Raw genomic sequence first — 23425 nt, forward strand, 5'->3', positions numbered from 1 at the left:
CGTATTTGGCAAAAACTGTAATAGCAGCAGGCTTACTGGGCAGTTACTCCTCTCTGCATAATACAATAACAAGAAAGTTGTACAGCTCTGTGGATCCATAACAGGTTCTCAGCTTGATTGTTTTCTATCTATACTGTCCACTTTGGAGGACTGTAGCACTTTTAACAAAACAAGGAAGCATGAAGCGGTAAGCCTTGCTAATTTTGAGGAAGGATATTTACTCAGGACCGTGACAGAATCATTTCAGCAGTCTCATGACATGTTCCTCCAACAACTGAACCCAAATTAGAAATGGTAAAAGTGGCGAACTAGTGCATGCAGTTGGAACCCCGGTCTCGTGCCATACTGAAGAAGAGACACAAAAGACAAGCTTTACTTCAAAAATACAACAATTTATTACCCACTCACCCTCAAAAATAAAAGAAACTCTGCAAATTGTATAATTAAAGACATAAATGAATGTAATCGCATTCACTCGGAACTGTCTGAATTCATGGGTAAGAAAGTAGTAAAGGTGTGTGTGGGGGGGGGGGGGGGGGTTGTGGCCTAGGAAATTCTGCACAGGCTTGTTCCCTTCAGTACGGTTCACGGTAGAGTGAAAAAGCGATTCATAAAAAACTTGTAAAAATTACGCCAACTGAACATAGCCCAATGCAATCAACAAGCCTAAGCGGGGAAAAAAACCGGCAAATGTGGTGCACGTCCAGTACTGTAAAAGTACCAACGCTCATCTCACGACTAGACTGGATTTCACCACTGTAAAAGAGTCCGTGCAATTAAAATTAACCTCAAAGTTTTCAGTGGTAAAGAAAACCACTAACGTCCTGTTTCACCAGAACTATGAGAATTCGTACATGTCAGCATTTCACCTGTAAAAAAATACAGTGAGCAAGTTATGAAGCATTATTCACAGACAACTGCTCACACGCACCTGCTCGGTAAGTAACAGTCCTTTGTACACTAGGGGCATGTTCCACACATTTCACTCAATGGTATTCTCATTATAAACACCATTCACATGCACAGGAAACTGACAACGCACACTGGTGGAGAACAAATCTGAAAATTCAGGCAGTTCATGTTGAACATTCAGAGCATTGGTAGGTGTGCACTGTTCAATCAGGCAGGTGCAGACCGCTGCCAAAGGCTGGCATACCTGTTGGACTTGCACAAACTATTAGGGAAGTGATTTCACATTATGTGCAAAAAGAAAAGGTTGCACAAGGATGTGATTTCTCAAAGATATCGAAAAAAGAAAAAGAACTGCGAGTGGTCCCCACATTACAGTCATGACGTGAACTGCTAACCATGCGTGCCTTGCTTACGTGCTATGACATAAAGGAGGTCTATTTTGTGGCATATCTTGTATGATGACAATGCAGAAAGGCAGTTTGATTCCCACTTTTCCAAGTCCTTACAAGTACAGTAAAATTCATGCTGCCTGTTTGTGCGACACTGTTGGCCTGACAAGGTAGAGAGAACTCAAGTTCACTAGAAAAAATATACAGCCAAAAAATAGCTTCCTAGTGGTAGACTGTTAGCTGCGGAATGCCAAATATTCGAAGAAAAGCTTAGCACACAAACATTGTTAAAAATGCCGACATTACCCGCAATTAAAAAATTTCCAACACATCTGGCAAGTGAAGAATAGAATAAATGTAAAAGAAAAAGAAGGATGGCCTAGACAAGCCACCCAGAAAAGCGATAAAATTCATCGCATATCCATTATATTGCTTAACTGTGCTGGAACCAGCAGCACCACAAATACAGGGTAGGAACAAGAATATTTTTCACATTCCATAGTAGATACTGAACAGGGAACAAAAGTTAAAGAACTAATCAGTTCAGAAAGCCTACACTTAACCACTTCAATTAACTCCAAGCCCCAACAATTCTTAAAACATGGCCGCACAATGTAGATGCATAATCGTCTTGCATATAAACCATAAAAGCGAGCAATTCAGTAGAATGCAAGACACTAAACCAGCATTAGGAGTATGCATAATGGTGCACGGAGCTTTGTACAGTCCTACAGTAATTTTGAAGGAACATTCTCTTTGTGCCCTGAAAAAGTATTGGTGTGCGCTGTTTGCCAAAGACTAGGTGCGCCAAATTCACGTACAGCGAAGTACAAGAGTGAATGCAGCTTTCGAGGTTTTAAGTAACCACTGCTCGTTTCCTCAGGTCACACATTATGCAGTTTGCAAAATTAAAGTTGTATTCTTCTCGTTCTTATTGAAGAAGCACTGAACAGATTTAATTTGAACATTTCTTGTGACAGCATTTGTCACTAGAGTTAACCCCCTTTCTAAGAATTTCACACAACTATCCTCGATACCACATCCATGTGCTATAGCAATTGTAATACTGTCGTAAATGTGTTCAACGAGAAATAAAGCTCAAGGAAGGAACAATGTAGCTCTTGTTTCAGTTTATGGAAGACTCAGTCGCCGGGCCACCTGTACAATGATTGCAGAAAGGAATGCTTTGGCCTACCACCTTAAGCAAGAATGTAGGTGCAACGAAAAATTTTGGGTGGTTCATATGCACATCCGCGTGGAACAAGCCACATCCCTAGAATATGTACCGACTGCTATACAAGCAGTGCAGGCATACTTTGACATGTTCCTTCAGATTTACCAGTTTGTTGCGACACCCTGTTGTGCCATGTTCTTTATATTATGCGAGAATGAGGCTTAGTGCAATCGCCAACACAACTCCAGTGTTAAGTGCAGAGACTGGCACAGCAAAAGCATGTGCATACACACTAAAGAACACTCCCCGCAACACCGCTTGTAAAATTTCCAAGCACCCTACTTTGAACTCTGCAGACATGCTCAGAGGCAGAAATGTTCACTATTATGTAGTGGGCAGTAGTGTCCGACTGGGCCATTGTTGGGTCAAGGGTGGGCCAAGGGTAGGCCACTGCAGCAGCCTTGAGGTATATAGTTGAGTTCAGCATGCATCATGCAGCAACGCAAGCACAATAAAGCCCCACCAGGAACTGGGTATGCAGGGACAGGCCAGAGGTAGCAAAGCTTGTTACGCAAGTTGACACTGCGCAACAGATTCAGAAAAACAAGGATCAACAGAGCCCGAGCCCAGAGACAGTACCTGGTGCAATGCAGAGAATGGAAGTGCTGGAGGCTTGCTGCGGAGTTGAGGATAACGCAGCACCACTTGAAACATGACAACTCGGGAGGAACAATGCTTAGCAGTACTGCACAAACAATGCAGGCTGCTTGGCTGAACTGGCTATACAAGCTGCCACTCGAACACCCTCTCGACATTTTGCCGTGCTGGCCACATCTTCAATAGATGTCACACTGTAGAAAGCAAAAGCCAGGGCATGGATTCAAAGAATGAGTGGATGTCTTGTCATTGCTGCTCCTCCACTGGCGGATGCTGTGCACCACTTGTGAAAGCTTGGCAGTGCTGCTGGTACATGGCAGGAAACTGTGGTACCACTGGTGCTTCTGTTGAAGTTGCACGGAGTACTGCTGAACCAGGCTTGAGGAATTGCAAGCACCAGTCGAAATGTTCCCATACTTTAGCAACCAGTGGCACAGTATGCTAAACACAGCCCCCCAAAGCCACCAAAGATGGTACTTCATTCGTCCATCTGGCTGCAGGTAAACCACCATCTTGTTGCGTCGAGGCACCGGTTACATTGGCCAAGTGCTTTCTGCACTACGCCCGCATAACAATGTGGTTCACAGTGACCAGCAGCACGCATGCCACTGCCCACACTAGCACAAAGATAAGCCAGGCACCATGGCGGAATGGAGAAGCGTGCTGGTTCCTGACGCCGAGTCCCAGTGCCTCCAGCACCTGCTTGCGAGCAAAGTGTACGAGTGCAACCGGTATGATGTACTGGATGAAGGCACCGGCATAGGAGCCAGTGATGCCCACCAGGAACTCCAAACTCTCTGTGGCCAGAGCGACCGCAATGGGCGGTAGCAGTGCCAGCAGAGGGAAGAAGAAGCGCTCGACCAGCAGCTGCGTGTAAATGGAAAGGAGCACCAGTGAAATGAAATGGCGACACATAGCAAAACCCTTTTCCTTGTGCCAAGCAGTTTGCAAGTTTACTCGTGAAGGTTATGTATACTAAGAAAACGGCGACCCATGCGAGGGCAAAGGTGCAATGTTGCTGCCGGTCGCCAGGTCAGGAATTTTCTGTTACAACAAAAGGTATGGCTGCTGGCCCCATAACAAAAGGAGTTCGTGGTTGGTGATAAAAGCGGGTAATTGCTGGGAAAAAGAAAAAATGGAGGAGGAGGAGAACAAAGAGAGAGAAAGAGAGAGATTAAGAGAGACAGATAAATAAGTATAGATAGAGAGAGGTGGCCAGAACTTTGCTCAGTTTGCTTGCAAGAGCGGCCAGTGGTGAAGATACTGGCAATATTAACCCATTGCTCACACCACACAAGGGTACCTCCATACAAATGCAACTAGGTCCAGAGCAGTTATGAAGGGTTCTCATGGAATCGAGCTGGGACAACGTCTGTTTCAATGCCGCATATCATGGCACAAAGAGATAGGGACCTCCTGTTCCATATTGGTCACTGACTTCCTTGCACTTGCAAAAAAAATAAAAATAAATAAATAGATAAATAAATAAATAAATAAATAAATGCTTGCCTTCATTATTTCGGTAGTCTTTCTTTTGCCTGACCATCCTTAGACCGTGGGGCCACAAAAATTCCAGAGGATGCGGTACAGAAGTTTTTCTGTGCTCTGTCGTATCATTTTATGCAGTCGCGAAGTTCGGGATGGTATTTTTTGCCAATAGCAAAAGTCACTGTTTATATTTTCTAGGAGCTGAGCAATGACTCTGGGATGGGCAATAACTTGGAACACTACGGTATGTCGGAACAAAGGTAAATGCAACCCCTTCCCACTTGAGAGATGCGATCATACGCTTTGTGCAATTGGTGCACAAGAGAAAAACAGTGATACTAGTGCGCTTATATGAAACGCAAAATGTGAGGAAAGATAACAGAAAAAAAGAACCAAATGTGTGTACCAGGACACTGACTGCGACCTCACCTGTTGGCAACTCTGAGGTGGTACGCCACCCTGCGTGGTGCTGCTGCTGCTGCCATTGGATGATGTGAGGCTGCGGGGTCGCGACCCATGCTGGCTTGAGGACGATGGAGAGTCCTCGCGGAGGAAGAGGGAGCGGAGGTTGTTGCGAAGCGTGATGGCGATGATGGGGAAGTTTGTGCTGAGCGTGAACACCGGAAAAAGTGACAGGAAGTACTGCAGCACTGGGATGTGCGGGATAATGGAGCTGCTTGTGCCACTGTTGGGCTGCAGGGAAGAAGACAGGGAAGTACAGCTAGCGACAGGACCACTGGGAATTACTTGGCCACAAAGTTAAGACACATGCAACCAGTAACATGGCAACAGTAATTATATAGCAAAAGATAACATGCAGAAGACTTTTTAGCCTCCACTGAGGCAAAGGGTCTAAAAGCAATAGCATGGTGGCAGCAGCACAAAAAGACAGACCTAGCTGACACGATTGATCAACAGTTCCAACATTTACATATTCGTTTGGGTGTAACACTGGTTTGTTTAGGTTTAAGGTTTAACGTCCCAAAGCATCATTGACCATGAGGAAAAACATAAAGGACTCTAGAAATGTCAACCACCTGGAGTTTTTTTAAAATGCGCCAACATCGCAGAGCACATGTGTGCCAGCAAAATGTGGCCGCCGAGGCCAGGATCAAACCCACACCATAGGGGGTTAGTAGTAGAGCATCCTAACCAGTAAGCCACCACAGTGGGGCAGGTGTGTGTAAAAACATGTAGTTAAGGAAACATTGGGTGTACAAGCTCACTGCTGTTCAGTCCTTTGGCTCCCATGATTTTCCATGCTGCTACCCCCACAGAATGTTTTACCAGCCACTCCGACTCACTGTTCTGATTTCTCAGAGAAACCTCCCCTTTTATCAATAACTCCCTTTATGCCTTGAGGCAAAAACAACGTCCGTCTGTGGAGTCTGTCCGTGAGCAAGTAGAAGGTGAGAACGCGAGCGACGACTGACCTGGAAGTTGAGGGTGTACATGTCGTTCAGCTCCGGGAAGGTGAAGATGCCCGTGAAACTGAGCAGGGTATAGAACCCCAGGATGATGAGGTAGTCAGCGCCCAGCAGGGGAAACAGGTGTCGCTTCTCCCGCCATGGGGTCACCAGCGAGGGCAGCGAGTGGTGGCACATGAAGGAGTAGACGCACACCCCGAACAGGCTGGGCAGCCCCATGGGCACGGCCATGGCCGGGTGACCCTGGCCCTTGCCCTGACCCAGGGCCAGCGCACACAGCGAGATCATCGACAGGAACGCTGCGGTTATTGCGCAACAAGCAGAGAGAGGCACACAATGGCATTCCTTGGCACTTTGAAACACTGCAGTAGAGTCCGGTAAAGGCGGCATATTCTGAACCAGTTTAAAACAGAGCACCTACAACAAAGGATGATCTACCTAAAAAAATGGCATTTTGACTATAAAGGCACACCAGTGAAATGGCGCAGCACTTCAAACAGATGGAAGTGTTGTGTTATGCCGAGGACAAATTTTACGTACAGCTAAAATACGCCCAACAACTTGACAAAACAGAAAATAAAATGAGACTGCTGAATTCATAGCTCAACACTGGTGCTTTTGCAGATTACAAGTGCCCCCCCCCCCCCCCCCGCAACATACATCACACAAGCATCATACAAGCATCATACAAGGTAGGGAGTAACAGAGGATTCAGTAGACAGTCAGGGAGCTGGAAAGTCACAGAGCTGGTAGTGTTAGCAGCTGGTAGACAGCATACTTTGGAGTAGAGCACTGTGTGTGCATACTTACAAAAATACAGCTGTGTCAAGATGGATAAGAAGGAAGAAAAAAAAAAAGCAAACATGCCGCAGTCAGCCACTCACTTCAGTAGCAAGCAGTCCTTGACACAAGGAACATAGATACAATTTATTCTGAATGCTGCTTCCTCTAGCAGCCCTCGAAAGCAGCTCCCACTATAAGAGACCCTTGCTTCTTATCTTATTCCTTCTGTTGGCTGAGCAAGGCAAATCGTCCAGGGCCTCCAAATTAGTGCCGTTTGCAAGCTGTCACATGAGGAAATAAGTGACATCTGCTGCAGAAAGATGTTGCTTCGAAAGAGAGCTCAATTCATTAGCTTCACCCTACTGGGATGCTTTACTCATTTAATGTGCACAGCCTCAGTTGTGTAGATCCAGAAATGAGAGCAAATTGAAGCAAGGACCCTGGCGAGTTAAAGGAATTTGATGTGCTGCTAAACTAACAGTCTTTATTAAGGGTGTGCGAATATTGAAATTTTACAACATGAATGGAATACGAATATGGGGGAAAAAAAAAAACGGAAATTCAAAAATAGCAAACACGCATTTACAAATATAATTGAACCAGAACAGAACAGAAGTGCATATCCTACGAAAATTCAATACAGATCTATACACAATTCTACATGTATATTATACAGGAAAGACACGCATGCAACCAGCTGGAGCTGTCGTATTGCTAATTAATGCAGTAAACTTGTTAAATCAAGGTCCAGAAAAAATGTCCCAATTAACTTAAAGGGACACTGAAGACAATTTTTATGTTAGCAGAACCTGATAGTATGATACTTTGTTACATTGCTGTCACTTGTCTGGCAGCAAAATATTATTTTATTGAAGAGATATTGCGATAAGAAGTTGAGCAGTTTTTTTCCCCGCCGGTTTAATTCAAACAGTTCAACCCAACAACGTAGTCGGATAAAATGAAGTTGTCCATGATGTAATACAATACAGACTGTGATTGCTGGCCCGCGGCGAGCAGTGGGGTCTAGCAGCAGCTGAAATGAAAGCTACTGCCGGCCTTTGAGTCGTGCCACTGTCAACACTGATCAGCGCGCACGGAGGCACAAAGCAGTGCGCAGTGGTCTAGCATAAAGTGGACTGCGGTAAAGTTAACGAAAATATGTCGCAGGTGCGTGGCAAAACATGATCTTCTGAAGAGTACTTAGCCATTTCAGCTGCATGCTGGAATATCACCGAAACTAAAAACAAGGCAACTTGTGGCGCCTTCAAGTATGTTTCTCCTTGCCTTGTCCCACTTAGGTTGCCTTTTCGCCGTAGTCTCCATGCGATAAAAATATGTTATTATGTTGGAGACAAAATCTACCACTCGATTCAAACATTCAGCGTAATTAAAATTTCTTAGCCTCCGAGATTTATTGCTCGTCATGTGACTCGCAGACTTACTAGAACTTTGTCTTCAGTAAAAGTGGCGTCTTTGCGATCAGGAACTGGTATTTTATCAATGCAAGCGCACTTCACTTTTCTGTTCAGTGTCCCTGCTCTGTTCAGATCAAATGATCGCATGCGCCTGGAAAAAAGTGCCAGAAACCGTTTGCATCACAGTAATTTTATCTGATGAACACCTGTACGATAAATGCCTGCGTTTGAAATGAAACCGAAGAAAATCTTTTTTTTTTAGTGGTTTCGCCAAGCTTTGCGCTGTCGGGAACGCCCTCTTCATAAAAGGGGACATCCCTTTTCACTAAAACGGCCCCGTCAAGCTTTGAGGGTGCTTTACTGTGTAGCCCACGCAGTCTAGCTTTGCACTGAAGCACGCAGCGCGGGGGGAAACATGGTGAAGAAAATTTTTGGTGTATTTGGTAATTTCCGAATATCAGTCTTTTTGAATACGAATATGTATCAAATATCAAACATGTTCGATTCATATTCAAAATTTGCAATATTCGCACATCCCTAGTCTTTAAGTTTACGATTATACTCAGATGTAAATCATTGCATTACTAAGGCGAAAACCTTTAATGCCTCATACTGTTAGCAAAAGAGTGTGCGTTTCAGGTGCATACCTTATATGGGCATATGCCAATCACCATTGAATCGATACTTAATCAATAGCAATCGGATGATATCGGAACATTATTTAAGACATTTTCAAGATAGGAACCCATGCATTTGGAGGTCATCGTAACTATCAATAACCAGCACTTACTAGTTAAGGGGTGTTTAACACTAACCAAACAGTAACTAGTACTCAGAAAGTGCAAGTCATGGTTAACTATCATTAACCAAGAGTAATGGTTAGACGTTTCGAGACGTCCATAACTGCCACACGGTGAAGTCATCAGCCGTGACGTCATGATGTTACACCTGGCCATGTTTAATAACCGAAAGTGATAATGACGTCATGACTGGTGATGATGCCACCAGGACATTCACGTATATACGAAGCTGACCCCGCCAGGCGTTCGATCCAGGCATCCGTGCGGCGCCTTTCATTTGGCTCTTCCTCGAACGCGGCACCACATAGCATATATAGAAATAGATGCAGTACAGCAGGCATCAGCGGCGTTTAAAATTGGTTGACAGCAAAGAAAACGCGCAGCATCTGCCACAACTCCAGTCAATAACAAACGGTCTCACAGTCAATGCCTAAGCAGCGCGGCGGGAAGGCTTCCGCTTTGACGCAGTTTAGCGAGCCAAAATGCCCCCTCAATGCTTTTGTGGTTACTCATGTGCAAATAAATGCAGGTTGCATTTCACACTTTTTACTCGATTGAAGGAGGGACCAGCAGGGACTTACCAATCCACCGCATCAGGGTTGTGAATATCTGCAAGTACTTTGTCTTCTGCACATTGAAGAAGGTGAACGGACCGACGAGACACAGGAATCCCAACTGAAGAAAGCAAAGAAAAGCCAAACTGTACACACGATTGACGCGGAAGGATATGCTTTGCCACCATAATCTACCATGGGCAGAGCAGCCAACGCCACCTATAGTTTCTGACCATGCGAGTGGGTGGAGTGATCCAGTCTAAAAATCACTGTCCCTTTACGCTGCTCCGGTCCCTCAATCGGATCCAGCTATCGCAGTGTGAGATGCCAACACATTTCTTCACTCTCCCTCTTAGTACTCCCCCTCTACTGCTTCATTCCTTCCTTTCAAAAGTGCAGAATTTCCCCCTCCCTTAGCCACCTACCAACCAAGGCTTGAGACAAATGGATGGACAGATGTTTGCAACATGGGAGATCCCATGTTAATGCATTAAAAATAAATAAAGAGGACAAAGATTCAGTGGGCAGACATTTTTCTGTGACCTCTTTCAGCTGAGACCACAATCGGATCAATAGATGTTAGTCATATCGAGCGGATTCGATATAAAGCATTGCAGGCTCCCAATGTGTTTCCAGGTTGCTACAGATGTACTAAGCTTCTCTCATGCCTTTTCTCCAGTTTGCCACTAAGGGGTAGGTGGTTGCTACTTCTCCCAGCATTTGCAAATTGGGAGCATCTCCCTATGCTCCCAATTTGGAAACATGGGGAGACAAAATTATAAAAAGAAAATTACAGAGACAGGATGCAGCAGAAAAACAACGCAGTGATTTGTACTTCGGCTGTTTTTCTTATCATCTCGCACTAACAAGTTTTTAAATTCTAAACTATCGTTAGGTTGAATGGGTGCCAGATTTGTGCAAAGTAATTAGCTGACAAGCACTGTTCATGCATTTTAGTTTACTACCGATGTACAAGCGACCACAAAGAGAACAAAAACACAGTTTGTAACATGGCCAGGGTGTCTACCAAGTTGATGCTTTCAAATCCCTCGCGTTTTCCATGTTTTCCCCGAGTGCATTTGTAAAATTCCCTCAGTGACAGTACTTTGTTTTATGCTGAAACGGGCTCTGCAGTACTATGTTAAAAAATAAAAAAGAAACAATATAATCTGTTTTGAATTGTAAAGAGTAGCGTTTACTTCATTTAAAAGCAAAACACAAAGCGGACATTATTAAATCACAACAAATCGACTATCTTCAAAAAAGTGCTATAACCAACTGCAAATCAAATCTAACATTTTCAAATATAGTAGTTGACTAATTTTTCGGACGCGCAATATTTGAGACTTCATTCAGGAACTGTAATGCGCCCCATAAGAACGTGTACGTTTTCAAAACCGACATTCGGACTCTACAGTGTCCAAAAGTTCGAATTTCTGGACCAAATTTGGCGCCAGCAATACTGTGGAGATCATTTTTTTTGGCTGAAGTTTCATTTTTGCAATATGACACAGACGCAAGCGGAGATCATTGTCACAAACAACCGGTTTTGCACGGACTTGAAAACTAGGCGAAGTAGCCACTCTGACGGACTAGCTTGGCTCTTTATTCATCGTTGCCATTTGAGGTAGTAAATGAAACATGGGCACTGTCCGCCGTGGCTCACTCCGACGCAGCCGTCGCCGCACGTGGGAAAAAATAGGGAGGGGGAGTGCATTCACAAAGGCTATTATTCTACTCTCGTTTTTTTTATCGCAGTTTCATCTCGCAGTATTTGCTGCCCTCATTACCCATGGAAACTGAACGTTATTCACATAGCGCGAGTATTCATTCGCAGCATGAGCACGACCTGTAGTTGTGTCACAGTATGTCGTGAAATGGCATGGACGTTATGAAAAAATGACTGGCCAAGGTATTCTAAGTGGAGTGTCATAATGGTTACAGCTTAGCACTGACGCGATCCACTTCTGTGGGGCCCCACTGCGCACGCGGTGACTGACTTGAGCGCGTGTTGCATGCTTCCCAGTGGCGCACACACCTGCCGCGTCAGTCCCAATCAGTGCGCGCACAGTCAGCCGCGCCCGCCGCATCGAATTCCGCTAATGTGTGCGCATAGACGGCACTCAGAAGCTGATCACAGTAGCAAGTCGCACTATGTCATAACTCCTTTTTATCGACATACATACGAAACATGGAAAGCGGCAAAGTTCGCGATTTGTGAAGCGCAATTTTTTTTGCAGAAAAATGCTTCTTTTTGTAAAGTTCACGCCACCCAAAGCTGCGCCACCTGCATTGCATGCGTGCACCACCGGCGGCAGAAATGAACGCTTCCATCAAGGAAGAGTTCATTTAGGACTTTCATTGCTCCCATTGGAAATTGGAAGCATTGCAAATTCTCTCAACAGTCAACTGAAAAAAAAAAAAAGGGGAGGCTCGTTGAACAGCCCACGTACGATCCGTAGGAAGTGTATGCTCTGCCACTGGCCAGAGCACCGGGGAAGTGTCCGCTTTCAATACGCTTCATTGCCGACGCCGTAGCACTTTCTGCTGCCTTGCTGGGATGGTACACTTGACAGCATAACGCGGGAGGCCAGCTGTCGCTGAGAAGAGGACGTGTAACGCCGTATTGTACAACCCATGCAATGCCAGCCAGTTTTATCAAGAGTTTAGTTCCCTCTATATAGAGCTGCAACTAATTTTCCCTGATATAAGCACAAATTCCCGGAGTTTTTTCGCGAGTTTTTCCAGATTATCCAAATTCACGGTTTTCCCAGTTGGTAGACGCCCCGCATGAGTGTACACATCATGTCAGGGGTTGATAAACAAGTGAGTACATTCAGTTGCCTCTCAAGGCTTGCGCCAACACTGACTATGCGACAAAAGCGGGAGGCAAAGAAAAGAGGCGACGTACCAGAAATATCCTATAGGCGCTGCCGCGACTGATGGTAGAGTTCAGCCAGCATGGCATGTCGTTGGAGAGCGTTGCATTGGAGCTATTGGTAGGAACGGTGGAATTATCAACTGGCATCATTGGCACCTGGCTGTAAGGTGGGCACAAAGAAAAACAATTTAGTGGTGCCAAATTTCGTTACCTGCGGTCACCATTCACAGGCACAAGGTAGCTAAATGTTCCCAAGACACTGGGTATGCTTTTGAGCAGTATCGTGGGGCTGCTACAACAACAACAACAATAATAATAATAATAATAATAATAATATATGGTTCATAGAGAAGGAAAGGCACAGTATCTGTCACACTTGTTCTGTGGACACATGAACCGCGCCATAAGGGAAGGGAGGAAGGTAGGAGTGAAAGTGGAAAGGAAAAAAAAAAGAAGCCACAGTGGAGGGCTCTAGAGTAATTTCGGTCACCTGGGGATCTTTAATATGGACGCCACTTCCTTTCGCCTTCATCGAAATGCAGCCGGCGGCGGTCGGGATTGAACCCGGATACTCCGGCACAGTAGTCTGGCGTCTTACCACTGCACCACCGACAGAGTGATTGTGAACCCAAAGTTCACAATCTCTGTAGACCGGCATCTAAGTGCCATGGTACACCACTGAATGACACACCATGTGACCATGGAGCTTCTGGCCAAACCTACACGCACTAACCCAGTACTCTCAGTACAGCGATTAAAGTACAGTATCCAAAGGCATCGTTTATCTGGCACTTGGAGCAGACTTTTGGACACGAGACCAGATTTGAGTTTTGAACTTCTTCAGACGTTTATTTAGAATAACGCTAGCTGCAACAGAGAAGTTGGACAGGACTGGAGAAAAAGTAAAAAGAAAAAAAAAAAATACAGGTGTACGGTCATTCGGATATGTGGGGAAGAATCAGTACCATTACAAGCCAAGCAATTAGAGCTATGGCACACAAAATATACAAACCAAAATTACATAAACACTGACAAAGAGAGTACAGTTTATTAAGGAGCGTCCAATCCACAGTACTGTGCGAGGAAAGAATATTTGAACACATCGTTTTTACCATGAAAAGAAAGAAGTGTATGGGAACGGTGGCTTCTTTTGGCACAACCAGATACGCCAGATGAGAAACTTACATATACTGCGAGCTGTTTAAATTTGAATGATCCTTGGCTATTTTAAATGTGAGGCGGAAAAAATTCTAATATGTTCGGAAATGCGCTTCTGCCCTGCTCTTGAAACGAGCTCTAACAGATGTTACCGCACATTGTGAGAGTCGTGCGCGAACTTGCACCTGAGCATCACACTTATTCTTGTTCAAGTTGTTCTGAACATCACGCGCAGAGTTCCAGCTACGGCCTCGAATAAAGACGTTTTTTCGAGCAGTGGCTCACAGTGATTGGTGGAGGTGCTTATTATCAAAAGTGAAACCAACAGCCTTACTCTGCACCCTTTTTATGTTATGAAGGTTTAAATTAGAGAATGGTCATCACACGATGCTAGTACAATCAAGGATAGGCTGAAAGATTTCCATGCTAGTAGTTTCATGCCACTTGAATCTTGCAATCGCAATGTTGGAAGCAATGGAAATACAATGGCTCAAGTGAAGGATTTCACATATGCGCAGGCCAAGGCACTTATACTTAGAAATGTGCCAAATTTTAATTCGAAGTGCAGTCTAACATGAGGTGCTTCTTTTTGTTTGTCACAGAAATTACAACACCTCTCTGGTAGCTAACTGCCATCTTCTATGTGTTGCAGTATTGCATCAAAATAACCAGTTCTATATAGAGTTTTATCCAATCCAATCTGGAATCCACCAAGGAGTAGAGTATGCAATCAGTGTAAAGCCGAATTTTCACATTACGTTTGCTTCGCCACCAACTCATTATGTTCATCATTAGCCTGGAAGGCAGCTTAAAATACCTCCATCTCAGCACGAGCTGCCGGAAATGAAAGCACCGTTTCCAATAATGACAGCATATTCTTTTTCGTAAAAGAACCTGCCATCATGAAGTTCCCATTGTACCTAGTTGCAGATAGGAAAAGAAGATGCTGATCCCTGAAGAGTTTCTTGTTTCGTCGAACTACTAGTCGAAACTTTGCCTCCAATTCACTTGCCGAGCCCATCTTTTGCGAGTTGTTGCAGGCAATTGTAACAAACTGAAACATGGGGTCCTCAGAAAACGTATAAACAGTTTATTGTATCCAAAGCCCAGGATAATGAGCACTACTGAACCAGGCAAAGAGAATGACGCTCATTTAGCAAAAAGCAGGAACGAAAAGCCTCGTCTAAGACAGGTGGCTCCGAAGCCTCTGCAGCCCTTGCCACCAGTTTTAAGCATACTCTTCACGCGCTACTGCTCAGCCGCGCCAATTAATTTTTGTTCGCAGAGTCATTCTGTGCCACAGATATGAAATACTCCAACATTCTGCTGAACATAAAGCTACACCTTGCATTCACGTGATGTTACAGTTGGCACAATTTATTTGCAGCACAAGCAATGTCTGCAATGTTGTTTGTTGTCCCAGGGGAAAAAAAAGAAAGCCATTTCCTCACCATGCAACATCGCGAATAGACTTTGCAACAGCTGCCCCATATATGGCCAGGTCCCCGTAGAGGTACACAGCTATGCAGACGTAGAACAGATTCACACCCACTGCAGAAAAAAAAATGGAAGAGGGGGCAAATGCATAAAAGAAGAAATAAAACAGGATGTTTTTTTAAATATGGCAATGCCAAGTTAACACACTCCTAGAAGTATACAAATAGGAATGTGTGGCTATCCGAATATTCAAATAGCTTGTGAAACACATTTCCTATTAAATTCCCACTGCCGTTTAACTATTAGAACCTCCTCACTTAACCAGCTAGCAATGATTACATTCAACAAGCTCCCTGTAAGCATCAAGTCAGACTGAATGGAGCTGTTATATACAGAATATCAAACAAGGCATTATTAACAGTAACAAACTTTGATACAACCCAATTTCCCCTCTGTTATGAAACAAATGGTGGGACTTAAATTATGCCAATGATAGGTGCAAAAATCTGTTTGCAATATCACTGTCTTTTTTTCATAGGGAGAAAAGTGTGTTTTTAGGATGGCTGAAGTGATTAGAAATATTTTATTTAATTTTAAAATGTTAGACTCAGTTCCCAAGCGCTCTCGTTGTTGCAACGATTGGGCAAATACTTGCTTTTCTGCTCGTTTGAAGTGTCAGGAAAGCAAAGGAGGCGACTCAGATTCCAAAACTCTGTACGCATTCATTTACCTGTGGTTACCAGTCATCTGCTGTGACCACAACCGAATTTGTTATGACACTTCGTTAACTTTTGTTATTGGTACTTGCTGCGCAACCAAGAATTTGGTATTCTCACACCTTCAATATAAACCTCACTGTTCCAGAGTTAATGGAATAAACAGGAATGGAATGGTAAAATCTCGTGGAACTATCCGCACAAGTGCCAAGTGATGAGACAAAACTGACAAGCGACAAGTACTATGTTTAGGTTTAAGCTTAGGCTAACGGGGTTCAACATCCCAAAGCGACTCAGGGTATGAGAGACACCGTAGTGCAGGGATTTGGATATATCGGCCCCCTGGGGTTGACATGCACCAAAATCACACAGCCTTGCTTTACGGCTCCACTGGAAAGCGGCCATCGACGTGGGATCTGATCCCACATTCTTGGGCACAGCAGTGGACCACTCTAACCATTAAGCCATCACGGCTGGATAAGTACTACGTACCGTGGCCAAAATTTGAATTCAAGAATTGCTGCTGGTTTGCTTGGAGCAGGAATCAGGTTAACAATTACAAATAATACTCGCATTACGTTCCAGTAAATATGCTAGACTGACACTGTAAAGGTTGCCTTTTTAATTGTTTGCAATGCTTACATTTGTTGAAAAAGAGCGACGCCATCTTGCCCTGCATAAAGTAAAAAGGAAATCAGTTTGCAGCCATGTGATGCCAAAAATAGAAAAGAAGTGATGCAACGAGAAGCCTACCAGCTCAAAGCGTTCAGTGATGGCAAAGTAGTTGACATGTGATGACTCCGCCATCCTCTCTGCTGCATCTGGAAGAATCCAAAAGGAAAACAGTTGAGAAAATATCCAGGGAATTTTCGGGGCAGAAAGGGGGGCCTATTCACGTGGACAATGGGGGCTCTCCACTGAAAGGCCAACCACGACAGAATACAGTCAAACCCGAATATAACGAACTCGGATAGACCGAATTATGTTTTATATCGAATACTCGAATTTCCGCTAGCATTATGCATATAAAATGTATTTTTTATAACGAACTACACATCGGATATAGCGAACTCAGCGCGCGCGATCGGTCGCCAAACGCCCGCCAACGAGCGGGCCTTTGTGCCGGCTCCGAGTTCTCTCCGGGCAGCCCACGCTGCCGGGCCGCAATACTTCTAGCGCATGCCGTTGTCAGATGGGAGGGGGATTGGCGACGGCTCCGTTCCCCAAGGTCTCGCACAGCGCATACGTCATCATGCGCCCGCTAGGGTGCTTCTGCTGCTTCTGCGCCGATGCCACGCTTCCGTAAAACGCAGGAGGGGCTCTCTACAGCAGCTTCCACGAGGGACCCTCCTGTACGCATGCGCGGCCGTCGCCCGGAGTAGCGTGAGTAGCCTTTAAAATCCGCGCCATCGGCCAGCCTCTCTTTGCAGCGCTCCTATTCGGCAGCTGCCTACCATGTGATCAAAGACGTTCGAGCAGCTCCGGACCTATTGCGCTTCGAGAAAGAAGCAACACCGGCCAGAACTGGATTCAAGTTTGGGCGAAGGGAAGGCAGCCTCCGAACAACAAACGCGTCAGTGGCGAACTTTCCTGCATCCTCGGAGCTTTCTTTGTTCGCGTTTGCAAGTCGTGCTGCTGCTATCCTCACGATTCCGGACGTGCCTACGTTGCTGCTGGCTTGCATTCTGGGGCTACATCCTGCAAGATGACGACGAAGCAGCGGCGTGCCCTACCGCTTTCCGACAAGCTGGAGATAATTCGCCGCGTTGGCCGCGGCGAAAAAAAGTCTGACGTTGCCGCGCATTTCAAGATTCCGCGGAGCACGTTAAGCACCATTTTGAAAAACCAGTCGGCCATCAGAGGCAATGCACAGGAACGACCAAATGGTGACGGCTTTCGCCACCGCAAGCCGGCTTACGACCAAGTAGAGAAAGCGCTGTACCAATGGTTCTTGAACGTTCGCGCGCGAAATCTGCCGGTCTCTGGCCCCATGCTACAACAGAAGGCAAAAGATTTTGCCTTCGTCCTGGACGTCGAGGGGTTTACAGCGGGCAGTGGTTGGCTCCAACGATTTAAAGACCGCTACTCCATCACCGGGAAGGTGGTTGCAGGTGAAAGCCAAGCAGCGGACGCTGAGAGTGCTGAAAAGTGGGTGCAAGACATGTGGCGTGCTGTCACGGAGAGATACGAACCGTGCAATATTTTTAACACCGACGAGACTGCCTTGTTTTGGCAACTGCTGCCGAGCAGAACCTTGGCGCTAAAGAATGAGAAGTGCCATGGCGGCAAATTAAATAAGGCCCGAGTCACCGTTCTTCTCACGACAAATATGGACGGTTCATCAAAGCTGCGGCCGCTTGTCATAGGCAAGTTCAAGTCTCCTATGTGCCTGCGAGGATGCACTTCACTCCCAGTCACATACAACTCAAATTCTAAGGCCTGGATGACCAGAACATTGTTCGAAGCGTGGCTGCGTGGCTGGGACGAGGAACTTGCAATGAGCGGGCGAAAGATTTGCCTCCTCCTCGATAACTGTTCTGCGCACCACTGCGGCGTCACGCTCAAGAACATCGAGCTTTGTTTCCTGCCACCGAACGCAACAGCGGTTTTGCAGCCCCTCGATCAGGGGATCATCCGGCTTTCAAGCTGGGCTACAGGAAACGCGTCATTGAGCGGCTGTTGGTGAAATTGCGGGTTAACGACGAGCTCAAGATTAATTTGCTGGCCGCAATAGAAATGATTAACCGTGCCTGGCAAGATGTGACGCGATCCACAATCCGCAACTGCTTCCACCATGCAGGACTATGTCGAGAGGATGCAGAAGCTGCTAGTGAAGCGCGCACTGTGCAAGATGACAGCGATGTTGCCACGCTGTGGGAAGAACTCGCTGATGTTCCGGACGCTGTGCCCGAAGAAGTTGCCCTGGAGGATTTTCTTACTGTTGACGACAACGTAGCCGTGACAGCGAGCCCGTTGGACTCGGAAATTGTTGCCGACATGCTGGCATCTGGTGCGAACGAGGAGACCGAGGAGCCGCTGCCGGAGGACGATCGCCCTCGCCCGACGTTGCACGAAGCCCTCGCTGCTACCGATCTGCTGCGCCGATACTGCTCCGGAATACAGGGAAGCGGACTGGAGTTTGTGGAAATGATGTCGCGTGTGGAAAGTGCGATTCTCGCTGATGGAGTTAAATGCAGTGTTCAGGCGAAGATCACTGCCTACTGCAAATAAGTGAGCATTTATCTGCAATAAATTTCTTTTGTAGATTCATGGTGAGCGGCACGGTTTTTCTTTACTTAGTCGTTTTCGCTGCGCTGTCTGGACATCGTGTATAACGAATTTGGTACTGAAGTTCGTTATAAACGGGTTTGGTTATAGCGAAATACTTTATATAGCGAACAAATTGCGTTGAATTACGCAGTTCGTTATAACCGGGTTTGACTGTACTTGATCGAACGGACCAAACAGCACCACAAAAGGAAACTAGCTTGCAGTAAGGTGCACTGGGCTGATTTGCTGCAGACATCATCCAGTTCCTTCGCTTACATTTCTATAAGCCTTAGGTGCAAATGACAAATGCAGTAACAAAACAAGTAACAAAGTATATATTTTTTTTATCTTGCAAACTGTTGGGTGAAGAGCACCAAGCACTGCACTGCATCACGGGCACTTGCTTGACAGCTGTGCATTCTTCAATGTCATGCACAAATAACCGGTTGTGTTATCCAATAAGGGGATATTCCCCTTAGGAAAATGAAACTGGCAATAACGACTTAACTGCTCAAGAGAAGGGGCACCCTCTCATCTTCATCCACACACTTGGATATGATGTCATCTGTCTTGAGCTCATTCTGAGGAAAGAAGAAGAAGAGAGCAAAGAACTGAGGCACTCTAACGAGCTACGCAAGCCAATTAATCTCGACAGTTCTGGACACACTAAGCTAGACTGCATTCATTACCCACTGCCTGCAACACAATGCAAGTATAAAAATTGAGGCTGTTGCTCAGACACTAATTTGGGCTTCTTTCACCCCTTTCCCTAGACATTAATGGCCAAGAAAAATGCTACAGATGGGCTCTAAACTACCACGGAAAGAAACACCTGGCCTTGTTAGCTGCAGCCAATTTCACTCCGGTGCTATTAATAGCCAGCTAATCAGAAGTTACACGAGCTCGTCTTATGCTTGCAAATCACAAGGCTCATCACTTCATCTAACCCTCTCCTTCTCCCACTACTTTTCCTGTTCGCTTAAAAACCACTCCATCAGGCCATCAGCTGCCAGCTCTTGCACACTGCTGCAACATCATTTTTATCCCTATTTTTAACTTCAGATGCAATATTCATTTGGTTCGCAAACAATGCTTCCCCGATAAAAGAAACACCGCTATACCTGCCATTCCACCAATACAGACAAAATGAACAGGGAGAAAAAGGAGTAGAGTCTTGAGCAACAGAACCCCGGACAGTCCAGGCACAGACAGCAAGGAGACAACGAATCTGAGCACAGGACATGGGTCCACAGGGAGAGATACGTCAACGTCACAGAGCGTAATATACCACCGTGGCTGGTGCCACCCCGTCAGCAGGCTCCCAAGGAGAGAGGGGGAGAGGGACTGCCAGTCCGCCACCGGGTGTGTCTTTGAGTAGATAGTAGTCATGCGCCCGCTACTCACACAGTTACCCGCTCTATCTGAATGGCCAGATAGTTTCGCTTTGACCGTTTGCTGGCCTTGAGGGCCGCCGAGCGACCTACAAGCTGCACAGTAGGCCATGCGTTGCACTTGAGGCACTTAGCACACCCCGAGGCACAGTACTGAAAAGAGGGCGCGCACAATTCGCAGCACAAGGCGCATCATTAGCAGGGCTCTAGCAACAACCACCAATTTACTATTCCATAGAAATGCTAAAGAAAGAGGAGGCTCTAATTCATGTGCGCTGCTGATTGTAAAAAGGCTGTCATCGTTTAACTTATACGGCTGAAATGTGTCTCATTTGAAAATGTTCTAAGAACCAGGACACCTAGAACTTCTTGGTGCATTCTTTTTCTAAAATGTTTCCAGAGGTCACGCATTTAAAACTTGTTTTTAGACCTCATTCAGCAGTGAGAGCAAAAAATAGAATGGTTTGCTGCAAATTAATGAGGTTAGAAGTGAACTCTACTGGCACTGATTCCCACCAGCTGACCAGAATTACAAAACTGCACAAGGATTAACCCTGCGCACCCCTTCAGATAGCAAAAAGTAAAAAAAAAAAAAAAAAATGACTACAGTGACATATACTGATGAATCCTTTTGCAGCCAAGTGATAGGGGCAGGCGAATGCAACAAGGCCTTCCTTTTTTTTTTTTTTCACCTTGTGCCTTTATTAAAAAGCTGAGGGGGTTCCTTTGAGGTGCAGTGTATAGTCAAACCCATTTACAATAATACCGGTTAAAAAGACTACTTCGGATATAATAGTGGACTACCGAGGCACCGTCAGCTGTTCCATGTTTCTTTGTAAAACAAACTGCTCATAAAAATGCTTTCATAGCAATTATCAGTTATAACAATAGCACCTGCCATTTCGAGGCCAACCTTAAAACAGACAAAAACACTGACTAGTTATGTTGAAATTTATGGCGCAAAAGTGGCTAAGGCTGTGATGCGCCGAACACAAGGTTAAGAAAAAAACAAAAACACGGACTCTATGTACGCATTAGTCAAACCCCCCTTACAATGCTAAAATAGCATGCATAAGCAAATTGGTGGGGCCAACGGATGGGTCATCCCTGTGCCATGAAAGTTAAAACTTCACTGACCCCGCCCGCAAGATGGAGTGTCGAACAAAATTAAGATTTCACGGACGAGGAAATCACTTCACAGCTGTCACCTGCACCGACAGCTACAGGAACCCATGTAAAGGATGCGGTACAAACGACAGAGTTCCTTCTCAACTTTTTTGGCTAAAGGTCCTCCAAGTGCAGGTGTTAGGCACTGTGCCGGGAGACGTTAATGAAATATGCCATGACCGAATCAAAGCTGACTAATGTACAGATTTTTTTCCTCCAAAGAAATCGACATTGTAAGCTACTGTTCTGTCAATAAATGCTCTAAAGCTTTTTTCATCCCTTTGTTTTTGGCATAAATCGGTTATAACAACAGCAGTGGCGCGAGAGGAGCCCTCACCCTAGGCCAGCCATTAAATCATCTTTCACCCCGTCGCCATGTTGTGCTGTCTTCTCACTTGTCACCACGCAACATTTTGATTGGAGGTGCGGTGTACGTCATCGTCAGCGGTGTACATCACCTTGGAGCGCTGACACCATGTGTACGCTGTACCCATCGGCCGAGAGCCCGTGGATATTGCCACGCAGCTCCGCCCCAGCCCTTCCTATCCAGATGTGACCAGTCGCAACTACTGCCGCCCCACCCCAAGCCTGGATCTGAAGACAAGTTGCAAGACCATTTGAAGAGAGCCAATACCAGACCAAGGACCCAAAAGACACGAACACTCAACCCCTGCCCAAGCCACACAACCCGACCTCGAACCATCGGCCCCGTGGATGCTTTGGTGGCAGATAATTGAAAATCTCCAGAAGAGACGGATCACTGAAGCATCAGTCATCGTGGTGGCAAGCAAATCATTCTCTTCTATCTTTCCTTCGACATACTACACGTCGTCGACTTGAAAGAACTGATCGGGACGACCGCTCGGTGGTCCCAAGAAATGTTGCGAAGAAGAATGGCAGTGGCGCAAGTGGGTTTCGATGTCTGCAGTCCTTGGTATCCTTAACACTTTCCCCTCTTTCACATAATCCCAATGTGGCCTCAAGCCCTCTCTGAAAAATGAAAGTAACTCTTCTTTCTTGCAACTGCACACACCTTGAAGGTGACTTGTCAACAAACAAGAAAACAAAATCTTTAGCAAAGGCATCCTGTCATTTAAACCATAGTCTTATCCAAGTGCCACTCACATTTAAGTAGTTATGTGCACCTACATGTCCGTGCGTTGTAATTCAGGCAAAAAGAGGTGCGATATACGCATTTCAAAGGCGTGCTTTGAGTGCTTTGCTTTAGGCGGCATTACGCTCTTCCCATCAAAACAGGCATTCCTACATTAGAAAAGTATTGGTACCATCCATGATGTCACAATGTGCCCTCCATCTGGTAATGTGCACAGCAGAGAAGCCAGAAAGCCACTGCGATCCTAATTGATCATTACATTCGTTAATTGATCACGAAGACCTTCACATGTTTTGCCTGGGAGTTCTACACTTTCAGCCTATTTAAGCCTGTTGCATTCTAAAACATAACGCTAACCAGTAAGCCACCGCAGGGCACAAAGAGCGCACAAAGAAAAAACTCTGCAAGTGTATGCACCAAAAAAGTGCAGTTGAGCAAAGTAAGAAAGTTCTTCCAATAAGTTCTCATTCCAAATGTGTGTCAAATAACGTTCATATTCCAAACATTAATCGGTGCTGCGTCAGTGCTATAACCCTTTCCACCAAACAACTGCCACGTATGCGGGTACTCTGCAAACTAATTACGGCTGCAAGGCCTTGGTAGCCTTGGTCTGTAGTACTTACAAAAGATTACCTGCAGCAAGCAAAACTAAGAGAGAGTGACAAGAATACGCTGACCAGCCTCAAAAAGCA

The 23425-nt window shown here is 45.5% G+C and overlaps 1 protein-coding gene across 3 annotated transcripts in view; it reads right to left on the reverse strand.

Moving 5' to 3' along the window:
• Nucleotides 1-354: 354 nt before the first annotated feature.
• The window catches only part of LOC146189614 (putative sodium-coupled neutral amino acid transporter 12), a 30150-nt gene continuing 7079 nt past the window's right edge, over nucleotides 355-23425 (reverse strand). The window contains exons 2-11 of one of the 3 annotated variants that reach the window (XM_084604376.1): nucleotides 20466-20605; nucleotides 19570-19642; nucleotides 16545-16612; nucleotides 16434-16464; nucleotides 15090-15189; nucleotides 12511-12640; nucleotides 9627-9720; nucleotides 6054-6346; nucleotides 5050-5313; nucleotides 355-3999 (exon numbers count right to left, since the gene is read on the reverse strand). In XM_084604376.1, coding sequence (XP_084460502.1) covers nucleotides 3691-3999; nucleotides 5050-5313; nucleotides 6054-6346; nucleotides 9627-9720; nucleotides 12511-12640; nucleotides 15090-15189; nucleotides 16434-16464; nucleotides 16545-16612; nucleotides 19570-19642; nucleotides 20466-20564 — 1461 coding nt within the window. In that variant the 5' untranslated portion in view covers nucleotides 20565-20605 and the 3' untranslated portion in view covers nucleotides 355-3690. The remainder of the gene's footprint in view (nucleotides 4000-5049; nucleotides 5314-6053; nucleotides 6347-9626; nucleotides 9721-12510; nucleotides 12641-15089; nucleotides 15190-16433; nucleotides 16465-16544; nucleotides 16613-19569; nucleotides 19643-20465; nucleotides 20606-23425) is intronic. The other 2 variants (XM_084604374.1, XM_084604375.1) reach the window with 2 other exon arrangements.

Source organism: Amblyomma maculatum, chromosome 5, assembly GCF_055883805.1.
Source record: "Amblyomma maculatum isolate TAMU_Amacu chromosome 5, ASM5588380v1, whole genome shotgun sequence".
NCBI classification, from domain to species: Eukaryota; Metazoa; Arthropoda; class Arachnida; order Ixodida; family Ixodidae; genus Amblyomma; species Amblyomma maculatum.